This window comes from Tachyglossus aculeatus, chromosome 2 (assembly GCF_015852505.1).
Source record: "Tachyglossus aculeatus isolate mTacAcu1 chromosome 2, mTacAcu1.pri, whole genome shotgun sequence".
Classification (NCBI taxonomy): domain Eukaryota; kingdom Metazoa; phylum Chordata; class Mammalia; order Monotremata; family Tachyglossidae; genus Tachyglossus; species Tachyglossus aculeatus.
The window spans coordinates 161,432,439-161,454,137 of NC_052067.1; the positions used below are offsets into that span (position 1 = coordinate 161,432,439).

General features: G+C 43.6%; 1 protein-coding gene and 1 non-coding gene across 3 annotated transcripts in view; one reads left to right on the forward strand and one right to left on the reverse strand.

The window, feature by feature from the left end:
* TAFA2 (TAFA chemokine like family member 2) overlaps positions 1-21,699 on the reverse strand; it is a 526,830-nt gene that overhangs the window by 141,800 nt on the left and 363,331 nt on the right. For both annotated transcript variants that reach the window (XR_005456473.1, XM_038768659.1), the window contains exon 2: positions 17,007-17,113. Coding sequence is in view for 1 of the 2 variants with exons in the window: in XM_038768659.1 (XP_038624587.1) it covers positions 17,007-17,112 (106 nt within the window). In the remaining variant the exon portion in view is untranslated. The remainder of the gene's footprint in view (positions 1-17,006; positions 17,114-21,699) is intronic.
* Positions 5,134-5,222, forward strand: TRNAY-GUA. Its single transcript is given in 2 exon segments — positions 5,134-5,170; positions 5,187-5,222. It is a non-coding gene; the product is annotated as a tRNA-Tyr (tRNA).

Here is a 21,699-nt window from a genome sequence, read left to right on the forward strand (position 1 = left end):
GCATCTATTCTCTTACAAGCTATCCTATTTTAATCTATTCTCAAACACATATTGCATATTTGAAATTTGTGACCATGGTTCTCCATCGTTAGATGACGAACTTCTTGAGAGCAGCATGCATGTCTCACTTCTGTTTCATCCCACAGCAGACGTTAAAATTAATTATAGAGGGAATGACAGAGTGTAGAACTTGCCTCAGAAACCTTGGCCTGACTTTATCCTTCACTTACTTCAACCCAGTCCTAAATTTAATTTTTCAAATATCCTTTCTGAGGTTACTCACTTTAACCGCTATTATCCCATCTACGTGAATCATGTGTTCTGGCTTTTGGAGGGATAAATTGTCCAGGGAGACTTTCAGTCTGCACTTGCACAGACATCTAGAGTGTCAAGAAGTAGGGAAAAGATGAAGCCACAGTCAAGGCCTAAAGGAGACCTAATTGGAGCCCTGAACCCTGGCCTTGAATCCATCCTGGAGTCTGACAGCCCAAATCCGCAATCTCCTGGAACAGTAGTCACTCAATCGATGCTCTTCACTCTGTGCAAAGCACCATACTAATTGCTGGAAGAGCATATAATAGAGTTAGTAGACCCAATTCCTGTCCTCAAATAGCTTATATCCTAATGGGGGAGACACATACTGAAGTAAATTACACGTGGGCGAAGCAAGTTTTAGGGTCAATCAATCCATCATATTTATTGTTTCCTGTGTGCAGAGCACTGTCCTAAACACTTGGGAGAAAGCAATATAACAATATAACAGAGTTGGTAGACACAATCCTTGCCTATAATGAGCTTCAGGAAGTAGGGGGAGAGAGACATTAATAATATAATTAAATAAATTATGTTTATGTACAAAAGTGCTGAGTGGTTGAGGCAGGGCAATGAATAAAGTGAGTGAATCAGGGTGACACAGAAGGGAGTGAGAAAAGAGGACATGAAGACTTAGTCAGGGAAGGCCTCTTGGAGGATTCGTACCAATTGTGTGGGGGAGAGGAGGAGAGGTGAATACCAAAAAAAAATGGCGAGGACTAATTATTTCATGGGTGATACAGAATGGGGACATGGGGAGATGGGAGATTATATACGGAAGGCTTCCTGGAGGAGATGTGATTTTAGTATGACTTTGAAAATGAAGAGAATAGTAGTTTGGTGGGTGTGAAGGAGGAGAGAGTTCCTAGCAGGAGGAGAGGAGTGAGCAAGAGATTGATTTTGAGAAACATAAAGGGTGGCACAAGTGAATAGGTTGGCCCTAAGAGGAGCAAAGTGAGGAATTGGTTGAACTTTGGCCACCTCTAGACTGTGCAACATCTCCACTGGACTTTCAGATGGATTGAATTGTAAGCGCCTTAAAGGCAGTCTTGTTTTTGCTGTACTCTCCCAAGCACTTAGTTCTGTACCTAGTTCTCAATAAATTCTCGGTAAGTACTACGGATGATTGTAGAGAAGCAGCGTAGATTAGTGGATAAAGCAACAGCTTGGGAGTCAGAAGGTCATGGGTTCTAATTCTGGCTTTGCCACTTGGCTGCTGTGTGACCTTGGGCAAGTCACTTCACTTCTCTGGGCCTCAGTTACCTCATCTGTAAAATCGGGATTAACAGTGTGAGCCCTATGTGGGACAGGGACTGTGTCCAACTTGATTAACTTGTATCTATCCCAGCACTTAGATCAGTGCTTGGCACAGAATAAGTGTTTAACAAGTACTTAATAATAATCTAAGGATAACGCTGAGGCCAGGATTCAGAAAAGGCCAAGGAAAAATGGAGGAGAAGGCCAGGAAGAAGTGGAGAGTCAGGGAGAAAGAGGAAAAAGGTAAAGCTGTAGACTATATCCAACTTGATTACCTTGTATCTATCCCAGTGCTTAGAACAGTGCTTGGCACTAGTAGGTGCTTAACAAATACCATTATTATTATTATCATTATTACCCAACTTCCTCCCTCTGCTCTACCTCACCCCCCAGCCCCACAGCCCATTGTTGAGTAGGGGCCATCTCTATATGTTGCCAACTTGTACTTCCCAAGCGCTTAGTACAATGCTCTGCACACAGTAAGTGCTCAATAAATACGATTGAATGAATGAATGAATGAATGTACATATTTAGTATTCTATTTATTTTATTAATGATGTGTATGAATCTATAACTCTATATAGGTGCTATTGATGCCTGTCTACTTGTTTGTTTTGTTTTGTTGTCTCTGTCCCCCCCTTGTAGACTGTGAGCCTGTTGCTGGGTGAGGATTGTCTCTGTTGCTGCACTGTACTTTCCAAGTGCTTAGTACAGTGTTCTGCACACAGTAAGCGCTCAATAAATACGACTGAATGAATGAATGACTGATGGCACATCCCGAACCAGGAGAAAAGATGGCAAAGGTACAAACCATCACATTGTTCCCCGGGGCCCCATTAAATGTTGCTATCAGGGACAGGGTACGAACTGAATGGTCTATTGGTTTGATGGAGTAGGCCACGTCTTCTGTTCTTAACTCAGTCTTCTTCAGATTAATTATCACACATAGAGCTGTGCTAACCCTGTGTAAGCATCTCCAAAGCAAACACCATCAGGATAAAGTAGCTTCTGAATGACTGCACCAAAGATTTTCAGTGAAGCTCTTAACTTAATGGGTGTCGAAGCTCCTGATGGAGAGGAAATGTAATTGACATCACTTTCCTTTTCAGCTGGAAAGCCCTCAAGCGGCATAAAAGGAAGCTGAGCAGGATTAGACCTTCTTCATGATCCCAATCAATCAATCAACAACAGTGTTTATTGAGCGCTTACTGTTTCCAGTAGATTGTACTAAGGCCTTGACCAATTGTAATGGGGAAAATGTCCGACAAGATGCCTTAAACTTTGACTCACTGGCCACATTTTAGGATTTTCAAGAATTTCTCAGAACAACAAGATTTTCTTAGAGGTTGTGAAAGCTTGGCTGTGGAGATCAAGCAATCGGTGATGTTTATTGAGTACCTAGTGAAAGCAGAGTTTGGGAGAGTATATACGAAGTAAAGCAAACATTCCCTGCCCTAAAGAAGCTTAAATCTGATGGCGTTTATAATGTCGATGGTCTCAAATGCTTTTATAATGATGATGGTACTTGTTAAGTGCTAACTATGTGCCAGGCACTGTACTAAGAGCCGGGATGGATACAAGCAAATCATTCATTCATTCATTCAATCGTATTTATTGAGAGATTACTGTGTGCAGAGCACTGTACTAAGTGCTTGGGAAGTACAAATCGGCCACAAAAAGAGACGGTCCCTATCCAACAGTGGGTTCACAGTCTAGAAGGGGGAGACAGACAACAAAACAAAACAAGTAGACAGGTGTCAATACCATCAGAATAAATAGAATAATAGCTATATACATTCATTCATTCATTCAATCGTATTTATTGAGCGCTCACTCTGTGCAGAGCACTGTACTAAGTGCTTGGGAGGTACAAATCGAAAGCATATGGAGACGGCCCTTACCCAACAACAGGCTCACAGTTTAGAACTATATATGCAATAATAATGTTGGTATTTGTTAAAAGCTTACTATGTGCCAAGCATTGTTCTAAGTGCTAGGGGAGATACAAGGTAATCAGGTTGCCCCATGTGGGGCTCACAGTCTTAATACCCATTTATCCAGATGAGGTCACTGAGGCTCAGAGAATCAATCAATCGTATTTATTCAGCGCTTACTGTGTGCAGAGCACTGTACTAAGCGCTTGGGAAGTACAAGTTGGCAACACATAGAGACGGTCCCTACCCAACAGTGGGCTCACAGTCTAGAAGGGGGAGACAGAGAACCAAACAAAACATATTAACAAAATAAAATAAATAGAACAGATATGTACAAGTAAAATAAATGAGTGACTTGCCCAAAGTCACACAGCTGACATGTGGTGGAGCCAGGATTGGAACCCACGACCTTTGACTCCCAAGCCCCGGCTCTTTCCACTGAGCCACCCCGCTTCTAATGCCGACTGCACCCCTTTCACTTCCTGGGATCACCAACTGCACCCCCTTCCCTTCCTGGGATCAACGACCACATCCCTTTCCCTTCCCTGGATCACCGACTGCACCCCTTTTTTTTCTCTGAATCACTGACAGCATCCCCTTCACTTCCTGGGGTCACCTACTGCACTGGACACAGTCCCTGTCACACATAGGGTTCACAATCTCAATCCCCATTTTACACACGAGGTAACTGAGGCCCAGAGAAGTCAAGTGACTTGCCCAAGGTCACACAGCAGCCAAGCAAGGATTAGAACCCATGACCTTCTTACTTCCAGGACTGTGCTCTATCCATGAAAATAGAGTGCTTTAGTTAAAGAAAGCTAAAGCAAGTAGAGTGTCACATAGGCAATGAAGTAAAACACATTTATGCATTCCCAAGGAGCAGAAAATTAACCAACACAACCTATATTTATAAAGGTAATGAAAAGCACATTAACTTACATGACCACATAGCACTGTCAAGTGAACCAATAATGAATAATGCTGAATTTAAACAATTACATTTTACAAAATTACAAAATGTTCTAAAGGCAGAAGGAGCTCACTACATACCATTGATAGTTTGACAACATAATTGTCCTCACTAAAAACTTTTCCTCCGTTGATTGCCTGCTTACCTGAATCCAGACCCTTCATCAAATCCAGTACATAAAATCTAACTGTCAGATTTGAGCTTCAGTGGCATCGGCTACTAGTAAGGATAATAATGATGCTAATAATTGTCAAGCACTAACTACGTGCCAGGCACTGTACTAAGTGCTGGACAAGTTACAAGTAAATCTGGTTGGACACAGTCCCTGTCCCACATGAGGTTCACAGTCTTAATCCCCATTTTACAGATGAGGTAACTGAGGCCCAGAGAAGTTAAGTAGCTTGCCCAAGTTCACACAGCAGGCAAGTGGCAGAGCTGGGATTAGAACCCACGTTCTTCTGAGCTCTATCTGCTAGCCCATGCTATTCCCTCCCATCAATCAATCAGTGGCATTTGTTGAAAGCTTACTGCATGCAGAGCAGTGTACTAAGCGCTTGGGTAGCGTACAGTACAACAGTTAGAAGACACGCTCCCTTTCCACCATGAGCTTCCAGTCTAGAGAGGTCTGGACATATTAGCTTTCAGTTTCAGGGACATAAGCCTTTAATAGCTCAGTTGGTAGAGCAGAGGACTGTAGAGCTGCATAGTTAGTCATCCTTAGGTCGCTGGTTCGAATCCGGCTCGAAGGACTCGTCTTTTCAGCACTTAGAACAGTGCTCTGCACATAGTAAGCACTAAACAAATGCCATTATTATTATTATTATTATTTGCAGTTGTGATACATCATACTTTACCTCCCCAAGAAGTAACTTCAACACTAAACATTGCCTTGGCCCAGGTTGGAGCAGAGCTAGGCCCTTGCATGCCCAGCTTCCTGAACTCACCTTCCCTCTTGCTCACTGGTAGGGAAAAATCACATGATAATAATAATAATAATGATGGTATTTGTTAAGTACCTACTAAGTACAAAGCACTGTTCTAAGTGCTGGGGGGATACAAGGTGATCAGGTTGTCCCATGTGGGGCTCACAGTCTTCATCCCCATTTTACAAATGAGGTAACTGAGGCACAGAGAAGGTAAATGACTTGCCCGAAGTCACACAGCTGAAAATTAGCAGAGTCAGGATTTGAACCCATGACCTTTGACTCCAAAGCCCGTGCTCTATTCATTGAGCCACTCTTCGTCTTTTAAGGTCACATCTCTTTCGAGAGGCCTTACCCAATTAAGCCCTTTTTTCTCCTGCTCCCTCTCCCTTCTGCATCGTCTACACACTTGGATCTGTGACTTTACTGTTGGGTAGGGACTGTCTCTATATGTTGCCAAATTGTACTTCCCAAGCGCTTAGTACAGTGCTCTGCACACAGTAAGCGCTCAATAAATACGACTGATGATGATGATATTCGCCCCACCCTCAACCCCACAGCACTTATGTACATATCTTTAAATTATACATTATAAATTATTTATTCATATAGATTATTGTCTGTCTCACCCTCTAGAGCGTAAGCTTGTTACAGGTAGGGACTGTGTATCATAGCCTCCCAAGGACTTCATTACCTCATTCATTCAATTCAATCCATCAATCGTATTTATTGAGCGCTTACTGTGTGCAGAGCACTGTACTAAGCGCTTGGGAAGTACAAGTTGGCAACATATAGGATTTTCAATTATATTTATTAATTGTATTAATTAATTAATTAATTAATTGTATTTATTAAAAACTTACTCTGTGCAGAGCACTGGGCTCTGCACAGAGTACTATGGAGAAGCATCAAGGTGTAGTGGATAGAGCAGGCCTAGGAGTCAGAAGCTCATGAGTTCTAATCCCGGCTCCATCAATTGTCAGCTATTTGACTGTGTGCACGTCACTTCACTTCTCTGTTCCTCAGTTACCTCATCTGGAAAATGGGGTTTGAAATTGTGAGCCCCACGTGGGACAGGGACTGTGTCCAACCCATTTTGCTTGTATCTACCTCAGTGCTTTGAACAGTGCCTGGCACGCTGTAAGTACTTAACAAATACCATAATTAGTAGTAGTAGTAGTAGTAGTAAGTGCTCAATAATCACCACTGATTGATTGACTGATAAGGAAAGCCCAGCGCTCTGGAATTTGGTACAAGGAAAGTTTGCTTCTGGACTTTTTCTCACCCTGAGGTCAAACTTCATTAAGACCAAATAAAGTAAAACAATTTAGTGTGTGTTATTTCAATATTACCTCTGTAAAGAACTTAAGGCTGACTTTTCCCCGTCTAGACTCTAAACTTGTGTGGACAGGAGAACATGTCTACCAACTCTGTTAAATTGCTCTCTCCCAATCAATCAATCAATCGATCAATCGTATTTATTGAGCGCTTACTGTGTGCAGAGCACTGTACTAAGCGCTTGGGAAGTACAAGTTGGTAACGTATAGAGACAGTCCCTACCCAACAGTGGGCTCACAGTCTAAAAGGGGGAGACGGAGAACAAAACCAAACATACTAACAAAATAAAATAAATAGAATAGATATGTACAAGTAAAATAAATAAATAAATAAATAGAGTAATAAATATGTACAAACATATATACATATGTACAGGTTCTGTGGGGAAGGGAAGGAGGTAAAATGGGGGGATGGAAAGGGGGACGAGGGGGAGAGGAAGGAAGGGGCTCAGTCTGGGAAGGCCTCCTGGAGGAGGTGAACTCTCAGTAGGGCCTTGAAGGGAGGAAGAGAGGTCCCAAGGTCCTAGTACAATGTTCTGCATGCCCAATAAATATGAAATATGAAATATTGATTGATTGATTGATTGCTGTTCAAGACAAAGTCCAGTCTTCCTCTGACCTAAGAGACATTTGCTCATGTTTGACTGAGAGATGTAATATTACTTATCACCTCCTACATGGATAAGCAGTTAGTCTTGGAATTTGTAGAACCAGAGGATGGTTGGAATTCCTAACTATGGATGCTATGAAGGATTTCTCATATAAGATGTTTATTATTCCAGGAATGATGGAATGTGCTCTGTTAAAATATTTTCATTGTGTTCATCAACATCTTCGACTCTAGAGACTGATGGATTCAGTGGTGGAATTCCAGCAGAGAGAGATTGCCCTGTTCATTTTTAATATATGGCTGTCACTCCTCTCACTAAGCTAGGCCTAGAAATTTCTGCTAACAGTAAGTAGAAGAATCCAGGGTGGCATCTCTCTAACGGTTTCAAACAATCCCTCCTTTGTAAGCTCCCCTTTTCCCTTCTTTCATACCCTTCTGCATCACCCTGACTTGCTCCTTTTGTTCTTCCCTCCTCACAGCCCCACAGCACTTATGCACATATCTGTATTTTATTTATTTCTTTTAATGTCTGTCTTACTTTAAACACATTGTGGGCAGGGAATTTGCCTTTTTATTGTTGTCTTGTAATAATAATAATAATGATAATAATAATAATGATAATAGTAATAATGTCATTTATTAAGTGCTTACTATGTGCAAAGCACTGTTCTAAGTGCCGGGGAGGTCACAAGGTGATCAGGTTGTCCCACGGGGGGCTCACAGTCTTAATCCCCATTTTACAGATGAGGTAACTGAGGCCCAGAGAAGTTGTGACTTGCCCAAAGTCACACAGCTGACAATCAATCAATCAATCAATCATATTTATTGAGCGCTTACTGTGTGCAGAGCACTGTACTAAGTGCTTGGGAAGTACATGATGGCAACATATAGAGACAGTCCCTACCCAACATCATCATCATCATCATCAATCGTATTTATTGAGCGCTTACTGTGTGCAGAGCACTGTACTAAGCACTTGGGAAGTACAAGTTGGCAACATATAGAGACAGTCCCTACCCAACAGTGGGCTCACAGTCTAAAAGGGGGAGACAGAGAACAAAACCAAACATACTAACAAAATAAAATAAATAGAATCGATATGTACAAGTAAAATAAATAAATAGAGTAATAAATATGTACAGGCATATATACAGGTATATACATATATACAGGTGGATTTGAACCCATGTCCTCTGACTCCAAAGCCTGGGCTCTCTGCTGTACTCTCCTGTGTGCTTAGTACAGTGCTCTGCACACAGTAAGCACTCAATAAATATGATTGAATAAATGAATGAATGAATGAAGACAAAATTGGCTACCAGTAGTTTTGGTGGGAGTCAGATGCCTTTGTTAAGTAGGTGAGGATAACCCCTATTATCTTTGATCATTAATTCTGCATGCTCTCGGGACTGAATCCTGTTCCTACATCAATTTGTCAAGGATCATTTCCTGCATCTGGGTTAGACAGTAGATGATAGAATCCTGTATTTTGTTTCTTCAAGACTGGAGCAACTTCCCTCTGCTATGACACCGGGGGTTCTCCACTCTAAGTCCCACTTAAAAGCATCCCTGGAATCAACCTAGGAGCTCTGGGATGCTGGGACAATAAATATAATAGCAACTGTGATATTTGTTAAGCACGTTCTATAACCCTAGCACTGTTCTAAGTGCTGGGGTAGATACAAGGTAATCAATCCCTGTTCCACATGGGGTTCACTATCTTAATTCCCATTTTACAGATGAGGTAAGAGAGGCCCAGAGACGTGAAGTGACTTGTCCAAGGTCACAGAGGCCCCAGGCAGCCTCCACTGTGTCCTAAAGTCCTTAGTTGTTCTGTTCTTTAAATGCAGGCTTGGCGACTTTCTGATCCCCAGGTCTCTGCACCTCCAGTGTAGCCACCACCATTCACCTGAAGCCCAAGCATCTCCCCGGATAATGACCTGAGGGGTCATTCATTCATTCATTCAATTGTATTTATTGAGCACTTACTGTGTCTAGAGCACTCTACTAAGTGCTTGGGAAGTACAAATTGGCACAGGGACTAGCCTAACCCTTGCTCCCCTCCCAGGGCTGACTGCAGGAAGCTTGTGGAAAAAGTGCCCCCTTTGCTGCCATCTAATCATTTCCACAGAACTCAGGAGGTTCTCTCCCACTCCCTACCTCAGGCAGACTCCCAGATCAGAGATCGCAACAAAGATCATTGTTTCTTTAATTTGGTAACCCACAGTGTAGTGGATAAAGCATGGGCCTGGGAATCAGAGGGCCATGAGTTCTAATCCCAGCTCTGCCACTTGTCTGTTGTGTGACCTTGGCCAAGTCACTTCACTTCTCTGTGCCTCAGTTACCTCATCTGAAAAAAGAGGATTGGGACTGTGAGGCACACATGGATAGGAGCTGGGGTGCTTCGATCCACTCGTGCTTAGAACAGTATCTGGTAAATAATAAGTACTTAACAAACGTCACTATCATTATTATTATTATGATTATTATTATTATTGAGAAGCACATGGCCTAACGGAAAGAGCACGGATCAGCGAGTCAGAAGGCCTGGGGTTCTAATGCCGGCTCTGCCACTTGTCTGTTGTGTGACCTTAGGCAAATCACTTAATTTCTCTGTGTCTCAATCACCTCATCTATAAAATGGGCATTAAGACTGTGAGCCGTGTGTGGGACAGGGACTGTGATGTTGATTATCTCATATCTATGCCAGGATTTAGTACATTGTCTGCCACATATGCGCTTAACAAATATCATTTTAAAAAAATCATTTCTCATTCAAACCAACTTTCCCTAAATTTAATACCTGCTTCCCCTCCCCACTCCCCTCCAAGGCCTCCCTGAACTTTCCTGTAGTTTTCACAGGGCTCACTTCCCTCCGCTTCTGCCTCTTCCCTCGAGGCCTCCCAGCTTCCAACCTCACAATCTCTGAGTCCTCCAGAGGCCAGTAGCAGGGTGGCCTGGTGGCTAGAGCACAGACCAGGGAATCAGGAGGACCTAGGGTTTAATCCCACTCATTCATTCATTCATTCATTCATTCAATCGTATTTACTGAGCACTTACTGTGTGCAGAGCACTGTACTAAGCGCTTGGAAAGTACAAGTTGGCAACATACAGAGTCGGTCCCTACCCAACAATGGGCTCACAGTCTAGAAGGGGGAGACAGACAACAAAACATGCGGATAGGTGTCAAGTCATCAGAATAAATAGAAGTAAAGCTAGATGCACAACATTAACCAAATAAATAGAATAGTAAGTATGTACAAGTAAAATAAATAGAGTTAATAAACCTGTACAAACATATATACAGGTGTAGTGGGGAGGGGAAGGAGGTGGGGGGGGGGGGATGGGGAGGAGGAGAGGAAAAAGGGGGCTCAGTCTGGGAAGGCCTCCTGGAGGAGTTAAGCTCTCAGTAGGGCTTTGAAGGGAGGAAGAGAGCTAGCTTGGTGGATGTGGGGAGGGAGGGCATTCCAGGCCAGGGGGAAGGACGTGGGTGGGACAGGCGAGAATGAGGCACAGTGAGGAGGTTAGCGGCAGAGGAGCGGAGGGTGCGGGCTGGGCTGGAGAAGGAGAGAAGGAGGTGAGGTAAGAGGGGGTGAGGTGATGGACAGCCTTGAAGCCGAGAGTGAGGAGTTTTTGCCTGATTCGTGGGTTGACTGGCAGCCACTGGAGATTTTTGAGGAGAGGAGTGACATGCCCAGAGCATTTCTGCACAAAGATCATCCAGGCAGCAGCGTGAAGTATAGACTGAAGTGGGGAGAGACAGGAGGATGGGAGATCAGACAGGAGGCTGATGCAGTAATACAGTCGGGATAGGATGAGAGATTGAGTATTATTCCACCACTTGTCTGCTCTGTGACCTTGGGCAAGCCACTTAACTTCTCTGTGCCTCAGTGACCTCATCCTCAAAATGGGGAGTAAGACAGTGAGCCCCAAGTGGGATGGGAACTGAGTTCAACTGATTACCTCATATGCGCCACAGAGTTCAGAACAGTGCCTGGTACATAGTAACACAATGAATATTTAAACAAAAATGCCGACATTTCTCAGTGTCCTTTCTCCCACTTTGGGACAGTCGCCTCACTCCTTCAGAATCCTAGGTAGTGAACCCTGAATCTCCAGGGCATCCTAATCAATCCGTCAGTCAATGGCATTCATTGAGCGCTTATTGTGTGCTGAGCACTGTACTAAGCACTTGGGAGAGTACAATACAACAGAGTGTGTAGTAATGTTATGAGCTAATCCTCACCTGATGCCCTATGTCCACCCAGGGCCACCATACAAATTCCGTCCTGTGCCTGAATGGCAGAAATTTAAAGAGATGTACACAAGTTCTATGGGACTGACGGTGGGGAGAATATCAGAGTGCTTAAGGGGTAAGAACTCAAGTGCATAAATGAATAGAAATAGGGAAAGTGTGGGGTTAGAGGAGCAGCATGACAGAGCAAGGGCCTGGGGGTCAGAAGGACTTGGGTTCTAATCCCGGCTCCACTACTTGTCTGCTTTGTGACCTTGGGCAAGTCGCTTAATTTCTCTGTGCCTCAGTTCCCTTATCCATAAAAAAAGATGGGGATTAAGACTGTGAGCCTTATGTGGAACAGGGACTGTGTCCAACCCAATGACCTTGTAATAATGATAATAATAATAATAATAATAATACTAATAATGGCATTTATTAAGCGCTTACTATGTGCAAAGCACAGTTCCAAGTTCTGGGGAGGTTACGGGGTGATCAGGTTGCCCCACAGGGGGGCTCACAATCTTAATCCCCATTTTACACATGAGGTAACTGAGGCACAGAGAAGTTAAGTGACTTACCCAAAGTCACACAGCTGACAATTGGCGGAGCCGGGATTCGAGCCCATGAAGTCTGACTCCAAAGCCAATGCTCTTTCCACTGAGCCACGCTGCATCCCCATACGCTGCTTGTATCTACCCTAATGCTTTGAACAGTCCCTGGCACATAGTAAGCACTTAACAAATACCATAATTATTATTAGTATTATTATCAGTCAAGGACAGCTTTTAGAAGAGATCTGATTTGAATAGGGATTTGAAGATAGGGAGAGTGGTGGTCTGTCGGATAAGAAGGGGAAGGGAATTCCAAGCCAGAGGAAGGGCATGGGCAGTGAGATATATGAGATCAAGGCAGATTAAGTGCTTTGGCATTAGAAAAGCAAAATGTGTGGGGTGGGTTGGAGGTTTTTGAGTAGTGGAGTGATATGGGCTGAACATTTTTTTTTTTTTAGAAAAGTGATCGAGAGAGCAGAGTGAAATATGGACTGGAGGTGGAAGACAGGAAGGCCAATGAGGAGGCTGATACAGTAGTTTTGGTGGTTTAAGATAAGTGTGTGGATGAGCATGGTAGCAGGTGTGGGTGGAGAGGAAGGGCAATTATAGAAACAGAGTGAAGGAAGAAGGAAGTGGGGGAAGCAGTGTGGCTGAGTGGAAAGAACCCGGGCTTTGGAGTCAGAGGTCATGGGTTCAAATCCCTGCTCCGCCGCTTGTCAGCCGTGTGACTCTGGGCAAGTCACTTAATTTCTCTGCACCTCAGTTACCTCATCTGTAAAATGAGGATTAAGACTGTGAGCCCCTCGTGGGACAATCTGATCAACTTGTATCCTCCCCAGCACATAGAACAGTGCTTTGCACATAGTAAGTGCTTAATAAATGACATTATTATTATTATTGTTAAAGAGCCCGGACTTTGGAGTCAGAGTTCATGGGTTCAAATCCCAGCTCCGCCAATTGTCAGCTGTGTGACTTTGGGCAAGTCACTTCACTTCTCTGTGCCTCAGTTACCTCATCTGTAAAATGGGTGTTAAGATTGTGAGTCCCCCGTGGGACAACCTGATCACCTTGTAACCTCCCCAGCACTTAGAACAGTGCTTTGCACATAGTAAGCGATTAATAAATGCCATCATTGTTATTATTATTATTATTATTATTATTAAACAGGATTTGGTGACAGATTGAATGAAAAAGGTAAGTTGAGGAAATGTCCAGGTTATGAACTTTTAAGACAGAGAGGATAGTACTGTTGTCAACAGTGATGGGAAAAACTAGGAAGGTCAGGGTTGGGTGAGAAGATGAAGAGTTAGATTTGAGATGTCATCAGGACATTCCGATAGAGATGGCCTGAAAGGAGGAGGAAATGTGGAATTGTAGAGAGAGGCTAAGGCTGGAGAGGTAGATTTGGGATTTCAGTGATGATAATTGAAGCCATGGTAGTGAAAGAATTCTCCAACGGAATGAAAGTAGATGGAGTATAGAAGGGGACCCAGAGCTGAGCTTTGAGGGACTCCCACAGTTAGGGGGTGGGAGGTAGAGGAGGAGCCCGTGAAAAAAGATTCAGAATGAGTCTGCCAGAGAGATAGGAGGAAATACGAGACTGCAGTGGAGAGAGAGATCTGGGCTGGAGAGGTAGATTTGGAAACCATTTGTGTAGACATGGTAGTTGAAGCCAGGGGAGCCGAATGAATTCTCTGAGGAAGTAGGCATGGATCAAAAACAGAAGAAGACCCAGAACAGAGCCTTGAGGGACTCCTACAGTTAAGGAGTGGGAGGCAGAGGAGCCTGAAAGAGCCTGAGGAGTGAGATAGTTGGAGAACCAGGAGAGGACAATATCCATGAAGCCAAGGTTATATGATATTTCCAGGAGAAGGGATGGGTCCACAGTCTATCGGGATGGAATAGAGGCCGTTGGATAGAGGCAAGAAGGAGGTGGCTGGTAACCTTAGAGAGGGGAGCTGCCATGGAGCGGAGAGGGTTGGGGGAACCAGATTGCAGGGAGTCAAGGAGAGAATTGTTGTAAGTGGAGGCTGGGGCAATAACTGAAGAGTCCCGTGGGATCCAGGGAGGGGATTTGGGGAGAGGAGATATATGGACATGTTTGAAAGCAGTGCGGGAGGAGCTACTGGAGAGTGAGGGATTTAAGGTAGCCATCGGGAAGGGAAGAAAGAAGGGGGCAAGTGTTTTTACATTCATTCATTCATTCACCCGTGACTTATTGAGCGCTTACCATGTGCAGAGCACTGTATTAAGTTCTTGGGAAAGAACAAAGCAACAAGCTGACACATTCCCTGCCCAAAACGAGCTTACAGTCTAGAGGGAGAGACAGACAGTCATATAAATAAATGAATAAATTGCACATATGTACATAAGTACTGTGGTGTTGGGAGGATAAGTTGTGGAAGGAAAGGGTATGGAAATTCTGCCATTTCGCCTAACTGTAATTGATTTTAAAATTTGTATCACCCTCCAGCCTGTGAAAGTCCTTCTGGGCAGGGATCATGACTATCAACTCTATTGTTCTGTTCTTTCCTAAGTGCCCAGTACAATGTTTGGGCCACTGTAATTGCTCAATAAATAATAATGATAATGGTACTTGTTAAGGGCTTACTCTGTGCAATGCACTGTTCTAAGCACTGGGGTAGATACAGGTTAATCAGGTTTGACAGAGTCTCTGTCTCACATGGGGCTCACAGTTTAATCCCCATTTGACAGATGAGGTAACTGAAGCCCAGAGAAGTCAAGTGATTTGCCCAAGGTCACACAGCAGACATGCGGCAAAACCAGAATTAGAACCCATGACCTTCTGCCTTCCAGGCCCATGCTCTATGCACTATGCTATGCTGCTTCTCCTGGTTGATTAACTGATTGTGGTTTTGCCAATTATTTGGCACTAATTCATTAGCTGTGGAAAATACGTATCTGAAAATTCATCAAGTAATGACCTTCCGAAGCAAAACTCGGTTATTTATCCCTACAATTATGTAACAAATCCACCTCTCCTGAAAAGAGGCTATTCAGTTTCCCAAAATAATGTAACCCTATGTATCATTAGAAACAAATGCTCCAAAAATAATTGTTCTCCCAAAGTAATATGCACTCAAAATTTCATATGAGGTTATGATTACCACATTTTGTTTCCAGTTTAGGTGCAGCACTGAAAGTCCTAAGCAAAATGAGATCTCTACCCTATATAATGCAAAACTGTAAGTGATGATGCATATTGCAAAGCAATAACAGATAATTTGGTACAATTAGGAACAGTTACATACTTCCTACTCTGCAGGAAGAATACGAAACCAGCAAAAAATTTTGAAACTCATTCCACCTGAAAAATCCTTATGATGTAATTCCCTTCGTTGCAATATATTTACATTCATATTTCCCAGGAAGAAAATGCGTCTCCAACCAGTTGTAATTACACTCCAGGAAATAGTACTTTGTGGAGATTTAGTTTAGAATGTGAGGGGACTCAGAGAAGTCATACGTAGATCAAATGCAGACAACTTCCCCTTTACGTCCAAAAGACTAGCCAATTTCTGCCGAAAAAATTTATATAAAAGCAACAGCTCTGTACCTTTTACACTGATTCAGGGTTACACCTTCCAAGAGCAATGACACACTAGTCTGTTGACAAAATGAGTAAGCATTTTAGATGGAAACAAGTAGTTTGCCAAAATGTTGGGGAACTGTCAGCTTTAAAACTGGAGTAACGGGCAATGTCTTTAATTTTTTTTAGAGGCTCCATTGTATAGTGCGCCCATACCAAAATACCCAACTCTGAGAGGTGAAGGATCACCCATCAGATCCTCCTGATTCAAAAGATATTGCATCATGAACATTAATCCGTCGTAATCCTAATTTACAGGCCTGTGTTGATCTGATCTAATAAATACAATTAAATACGATTGATTGATTGATGTAAAGGTAGCAGAATAAAAAAAAGTCAAGGGAAAGTCATTTGTTGTCCTACACCGACCAGCCAAAAAGGGAGAAGGAGCCGAGTTTCAAGCTACCAAGCAGTGTTAGGCTTAATGCAGGCATAGATCCTAAAATTTAGAACAGTGCTCGGCACATGGTTAGCGCTTAACAAATGCCATTAAAAAAAAAAAATTAAAAAAACGTGCCTGCCCGGATTACAGAGGTTTAAACCAGTCTCACGCCATCAAGGTTACTAGGGTGAGGGTTCAAATTCATTCATTCATTCAATCATATTTATTGAGCACTTGTTGTGTGCAGAGCACTGTACTAAGCGTTTGGGAAGTACAATGCAACTACAGAGATGATCCATGCCCGCAACGGGCTCACAGTCTAGAAGCGGGGAGACAGTGTTTGGAGGTGGACAAGGGAAGAAGGTGTACATACGCCTCTTCATCTTCTACTGAGAAAACAATCCAATTCAGCGCACGCACTCTCCCCAAACTTATCCCTGCCAGACAAACAATTTGCATGCAACAGCAGGATCCACATTATTAAAGATGCTTTCTTTATGAGGTCTATTGCAGTCGGGGGCTCATCTACGGCATTTATGTGCTGTTTGATGCATCTTTATTACATGTCAACACAACATTTCAGCTTCACTATCATAGAGAGGAAAATGGCAAAAAAAAACCACCCAAAATTGCCATCACAAATTTATACAGATTTGAACTGGAGGGTGAAACATATACAGTATCAGTCCTGGGAAAATTTAAATCACCATTCCCACCCTCACCCCACCCAGTATAATGATAACTCGTTTCTTTGTGTTCATTGTAAACAGATTCCGAGGAGCATCCCAAACCTAGGAAAAGGACACCACCTTGGAAGAGCTTCTGTCAGTCACGGGCCAACCGAGTGTTAGTTACTCCGACTGGAAAGAAATCAGCTTCTTACCTTTGTGATGGTTTGCAGCCGCTGCTAATTTTCCCCACAAGGTTACAATAAATATTATTATTAGCAGTTTGCCTTTTGTTGCTTTCTGTAAGTATCTCCTATTCATCCTGCAAATAAAAAAAAAATACATAAGTGCCTGTGGTTTTTGTTTTTCTGTTTTAAGCCTGTTTTAAGCCTTTTTTTAATAAAGAAGAAAAAGTTAAATTTTGAAAAATGGTTCTGGATGTAGACTCAGAGATTTAGCTTCATTTAGCTGAGGGTGAACTGCCACACCGTCCCACCCAAATTCCTCTGCCAAATTAGACTGTTAATAATCATGGTATTTGTTAAGGTCTTGTTATGTGTCAAGTGTGCTAAACACTGGGGTAGATGCAAGATAATCAGGGAGGACACAGTCCCTGTCCCACATGGAGCCTACAACCTAAGTAGGAGGGGAAACAGTTATTTAATCCCCACTTTATAGGTGATGAATCTGAGGCACAGAGAAGTTAAGTGACTCGTCCAAAGTCATACAGCAGTCAAGTACCATAGCTGGGATTAGAACCCTAGTCCTGTGACTCCCAAGGCTGCGCTCTTTCCAATAGGCTTATTGCTTCTTTTTTCTTTCTTATTTTTTAGCTTTTGTGTCGGTCCGCCACACTAAGATTCTAATCGACTCAAGAGCCAAAGACGAGTCTGAATTCATGTCCACGCATTCTTCCCAGGGCTTAGGCCCGTGCTGTTGCGATTGTATTAGGATCAGAGCCTGGCTGGCAGCAATAGAACAGCAGCTCTGCAAAGGCTCCGTTCTCATGGTTTAGTTGGCTGCCATCACCTCTGGGCTGACAGGCCCTGACCCTAGAGGACTCTCAGATGGTGGAGGCACTCTGCTCACAGTTTCCTGTCCCAAAAGCCCCCAGGGCCCAGAATGCAGAAGCAGTGTGGCAGCCAGGACTACTGAGGCAACAAAGATAAGCTGGAACCCTCTCCCTACTCTCCTACTACAACCCAGCCCGCACACTTCACTCCCCTAAAGCTAACCTTCTCACTCTGCCTCCATCTTGCCTATCTCACTTCTGACCCCTTGCCCACATCTTGCCTCTGGCCTGGACGCCCTCCCTCCTCAAATCCAATGAGCAATTACTCTCCCCAAATGCCCTCCCTCCACAAATCTGACAGATAATGACTCTCCCCACCTTCAAAGCCTCACTGAAGGCTCGTCTCCTCCAAGAGGCCTTCCCAGTCTAAGCCCTTCTTTCCTCTTAATGATGGCATTTATTAAGCGCTTACTATGTGCAAAGCACTGTTCTAAGTGCTGGGGAGGTTACAAGGTAATCAGGTTGCCCCATGTGGGGCTCACAGTCTTCATTCTCTCCACTTCAATCCATACTTCATGCTGCTGCCCAGATTACCTTTGTCCAGAAACGCTCTGGACATATTACTCCCCTCCTCAAAAACCTCCAATGGCTACCGATCAATCTGCGCATCAGGCAGAAACTCCTCACCCTGGGCTTCAAGGCTGTCCATCACCTCGCCCCCTCCTACCTCACCTCCCTTCTCTCCTTCTACTGCCCAGCCCGCACCCTCCGCTCCTCCACCGCTAATCTCCTCACTGTACCTCGCTCTCGCCTGTCCCGCCATCGACCCCCGGCCCACGTCATCCCCCGGGCCTGGAATGCCCTCCCTCTGCCCATCCGCCAAGCTAGCTCTCTTCCTCCCTTCAAGGCCCTGCTGAGAGCTCACCTCCTCCAGGAGGCCTTCCCAGACTGAGCCCCTTCTTTCCTCTCCCCCTCGTCCCCCTCTCCATCCCCCCGTCTTGCCTCCTTCCCTTCCCCACAGCACCTGTATATATGTATATATGGTTGTACATATTTATTACTCTATTTATTTATTTATTTATTTATTTATTTTACTTGTACATTTCTATCCTACTTATTTTATTTTGTTGGTATGTTTGGTTCTGTTCTCTGTCTCCCCCTTTTAGACTGTGAGCCCACTGTTGCGTAGGGACTGTCTCTATGTGATGCCAATTTGTACTTCCCAAGCGCTTAGTACAGTGCTCTGCACATAGTAAGCGCTCAATAAATACGATTGATTGATTGATTGATTGATTCATCCCCATTTTACAGATGAGGTAACTGAGGCACAGAGAAGTTAAGTGACTTGCCCAAAGTCACACAGCTGACAATTGGCGGAGCCGGGATTTGAACCCATGACCTCTGACTCCAAAGCCCGTGTTCTTTTCCACTGAGCCACGCTGCTTCTCTTCCTCTTCTCTCACTCCCTTCTGCATCACACTGACTTTCATCACACTGAGAAGCAGTGTGGCTCAATGGAAAGAGCAGGGGCTTGGGAGTCAGAGGTCATCGGGTTCAAATCCCGGCTCCGCCAATTGTCAGCTGTGTGACTTTAGGCAAGTCACTTAACTCCTCTGTGCCTCAGTTACCTCATCTGTAAAATGGGGATTAAGACTGTGAGCCCCATGTGGGACAACCTGATCACCTTGTATCCTCCCAGCACTTAGAACAGTGCTTTGCACGTAGTAAGCACTTAACAAATGCCATTATTATTATTATTATTATTATTATTATTATTTCTCCCTTTGTTCTTCCCCGCTCCCAGCACCAGAGCACTCATGTACCTATCTGTAATTTATTTATTCATATTAATCTCTGTCTCCCCTCTCTAGACCATAAATTCACTGTGGGCAGGGAATGTGTCTGTTTATTGTTGTACTGTACTCTCCCAAGCCTTTAGTACAGTGCTCTGCACACAGTAAGCACCCAATAAATATGACTGATGAATAATAAGGATGGTATATGTTCAGCACTTACTATGTGTCAAGCACCGCTCTAAGTACTGGCATAGATCAAACTAATCAGGTTGGACACAGTCCCTGTCCCAGGTGTGGCACATGTGGTAAATCCCCAATTTACAGATGAGGTAAATAAGGCACAGAGAAGTGAAGTGACTTGCCCAAAGTCACAGATCAGATAAGTGGCAGAGCTGGGACAGTGCTCTGCACACAGTAAGCGCTCAATAAATACTACTGAATGAATGAATGAGAACCCAGGTCCTTCTGACTCTCAGGCCTGTGGTCTATCCACGAGGCCATGCTGCTCCCTGACTGTAAGATCATCCTCTAGACTTTAAGTTCATTATGGGTAGGAAACGTGTCTGATAATTTTTTTGTATTATACTCTCCCAAGTGCTTAGAACAGTGCTCTACATATAGTAAGCACTCAGTGAATACCATTCATTGATTGACTGACCCTAGGGAGAATCAGCTTGGTGTTGACGGTCTCTTCTCCACCAAGAGCATGGCATAGTGGAGAGAGCACAGGCCTGGAGCCAAAAGGTCATGGGTTCTATTCCCGGCTCAACCACTTGTCTGCTGTGTGACCTCAGGCAAGTCACTTCACTTCTCTGTGCCTCAGTTACCTCAACTGTAAAATGGGGGTTGAGACCACGAGCCCCATGTGGGACAGGGACTGTGTTCAAACCAATTTGGTTGGATCCACCTCCACACTTAGTAAGCGCTTAACAAATACCATAATTATTATTATTATTCTTTCTCCACGTTCCAGTAGCTTTCTCCTCTGTGAGCTCCATGCCAAAATTGCCTCAGATGCTGCTTAGTAATCCCAGCTAAAACAGCACTTTAATGGACTCTAATATAGCCCATTCATTTATTCATTCATTCACTCAAAGTATTTCATTCATTCATTCAAACATATTTACTGAGAGCTTACTGTGTGCAGAGCTCTGTACTAAGCACTTGGGAAGTACAAATCGGCACCATACAGAGACAGTCCCTACCCAACAACAGGCTCACAGTCTAGAAGGGGGAGATAGACAACAAAACAGAAAACAAATAGACAGGTTTCATCGATATACCATCGAAATAAATAGAATTATAGCAATATAAACAAATATACAACAAATATAGTTGGTGTAACACCAACTGTAACAAGTACTGGGAAAAAGTGACTGGGCAAATCCCAAAGCGTTCACATGCTGGAAGAAGCAGAAAGAAAATTAATCTTGGTCTGGTGTTTATAAGAGCAAGTGACTGAACATCAGGAGACCTGGGTTCTCATCCCAGTCCACCTCTGACATGGTAAGTGACAAAGACTGGAAGTTTACTGTGGTGGGGGGAATGTTTCTACTGACTGTTGTCTTCTCCCAAGTGCTTAGCATAGTGCTCTACACACAGTAAGTGCTTAATGAGTATGACTGACTGATTGATGGATTTAACCTCCCTGTGCCTCAGCTTCCTCATCTGTAAAATGGGGATAAGATTGCTGCTTTCCCTTCATCTCAGAATGTGAGCCTCGTTTGGGACTGGGAAATGTATCCTGTCTGATCTTCTGGCTCTACCCAATACTTAGCATAGAGAAAATATTTAATAAATATCGAAATTAATGTTCTCCATCCCACAGTCCACTTTTTCCTTCCTTCAGCTGATTCCTCCTTGCTGAATCTAATAGAGTGTTTCTCTCACCCCATATTCTCGGTCAAAGGAAATTTCACCTAGCCCCAGATCATGAAAGCAACTTTATAACCGAGCCCTGGAAGATTCCACTGCTAGAAAGAGAAAATGCATCTGCAAAAGCAGCCAACTTCAAATGGTTCTTTTGTCAGCAGCAGCTGGCAACTCAGAGATAGAAGCCCCAGATGCCCAAACCCTGAGAAACCGAAAAGAAAATACATG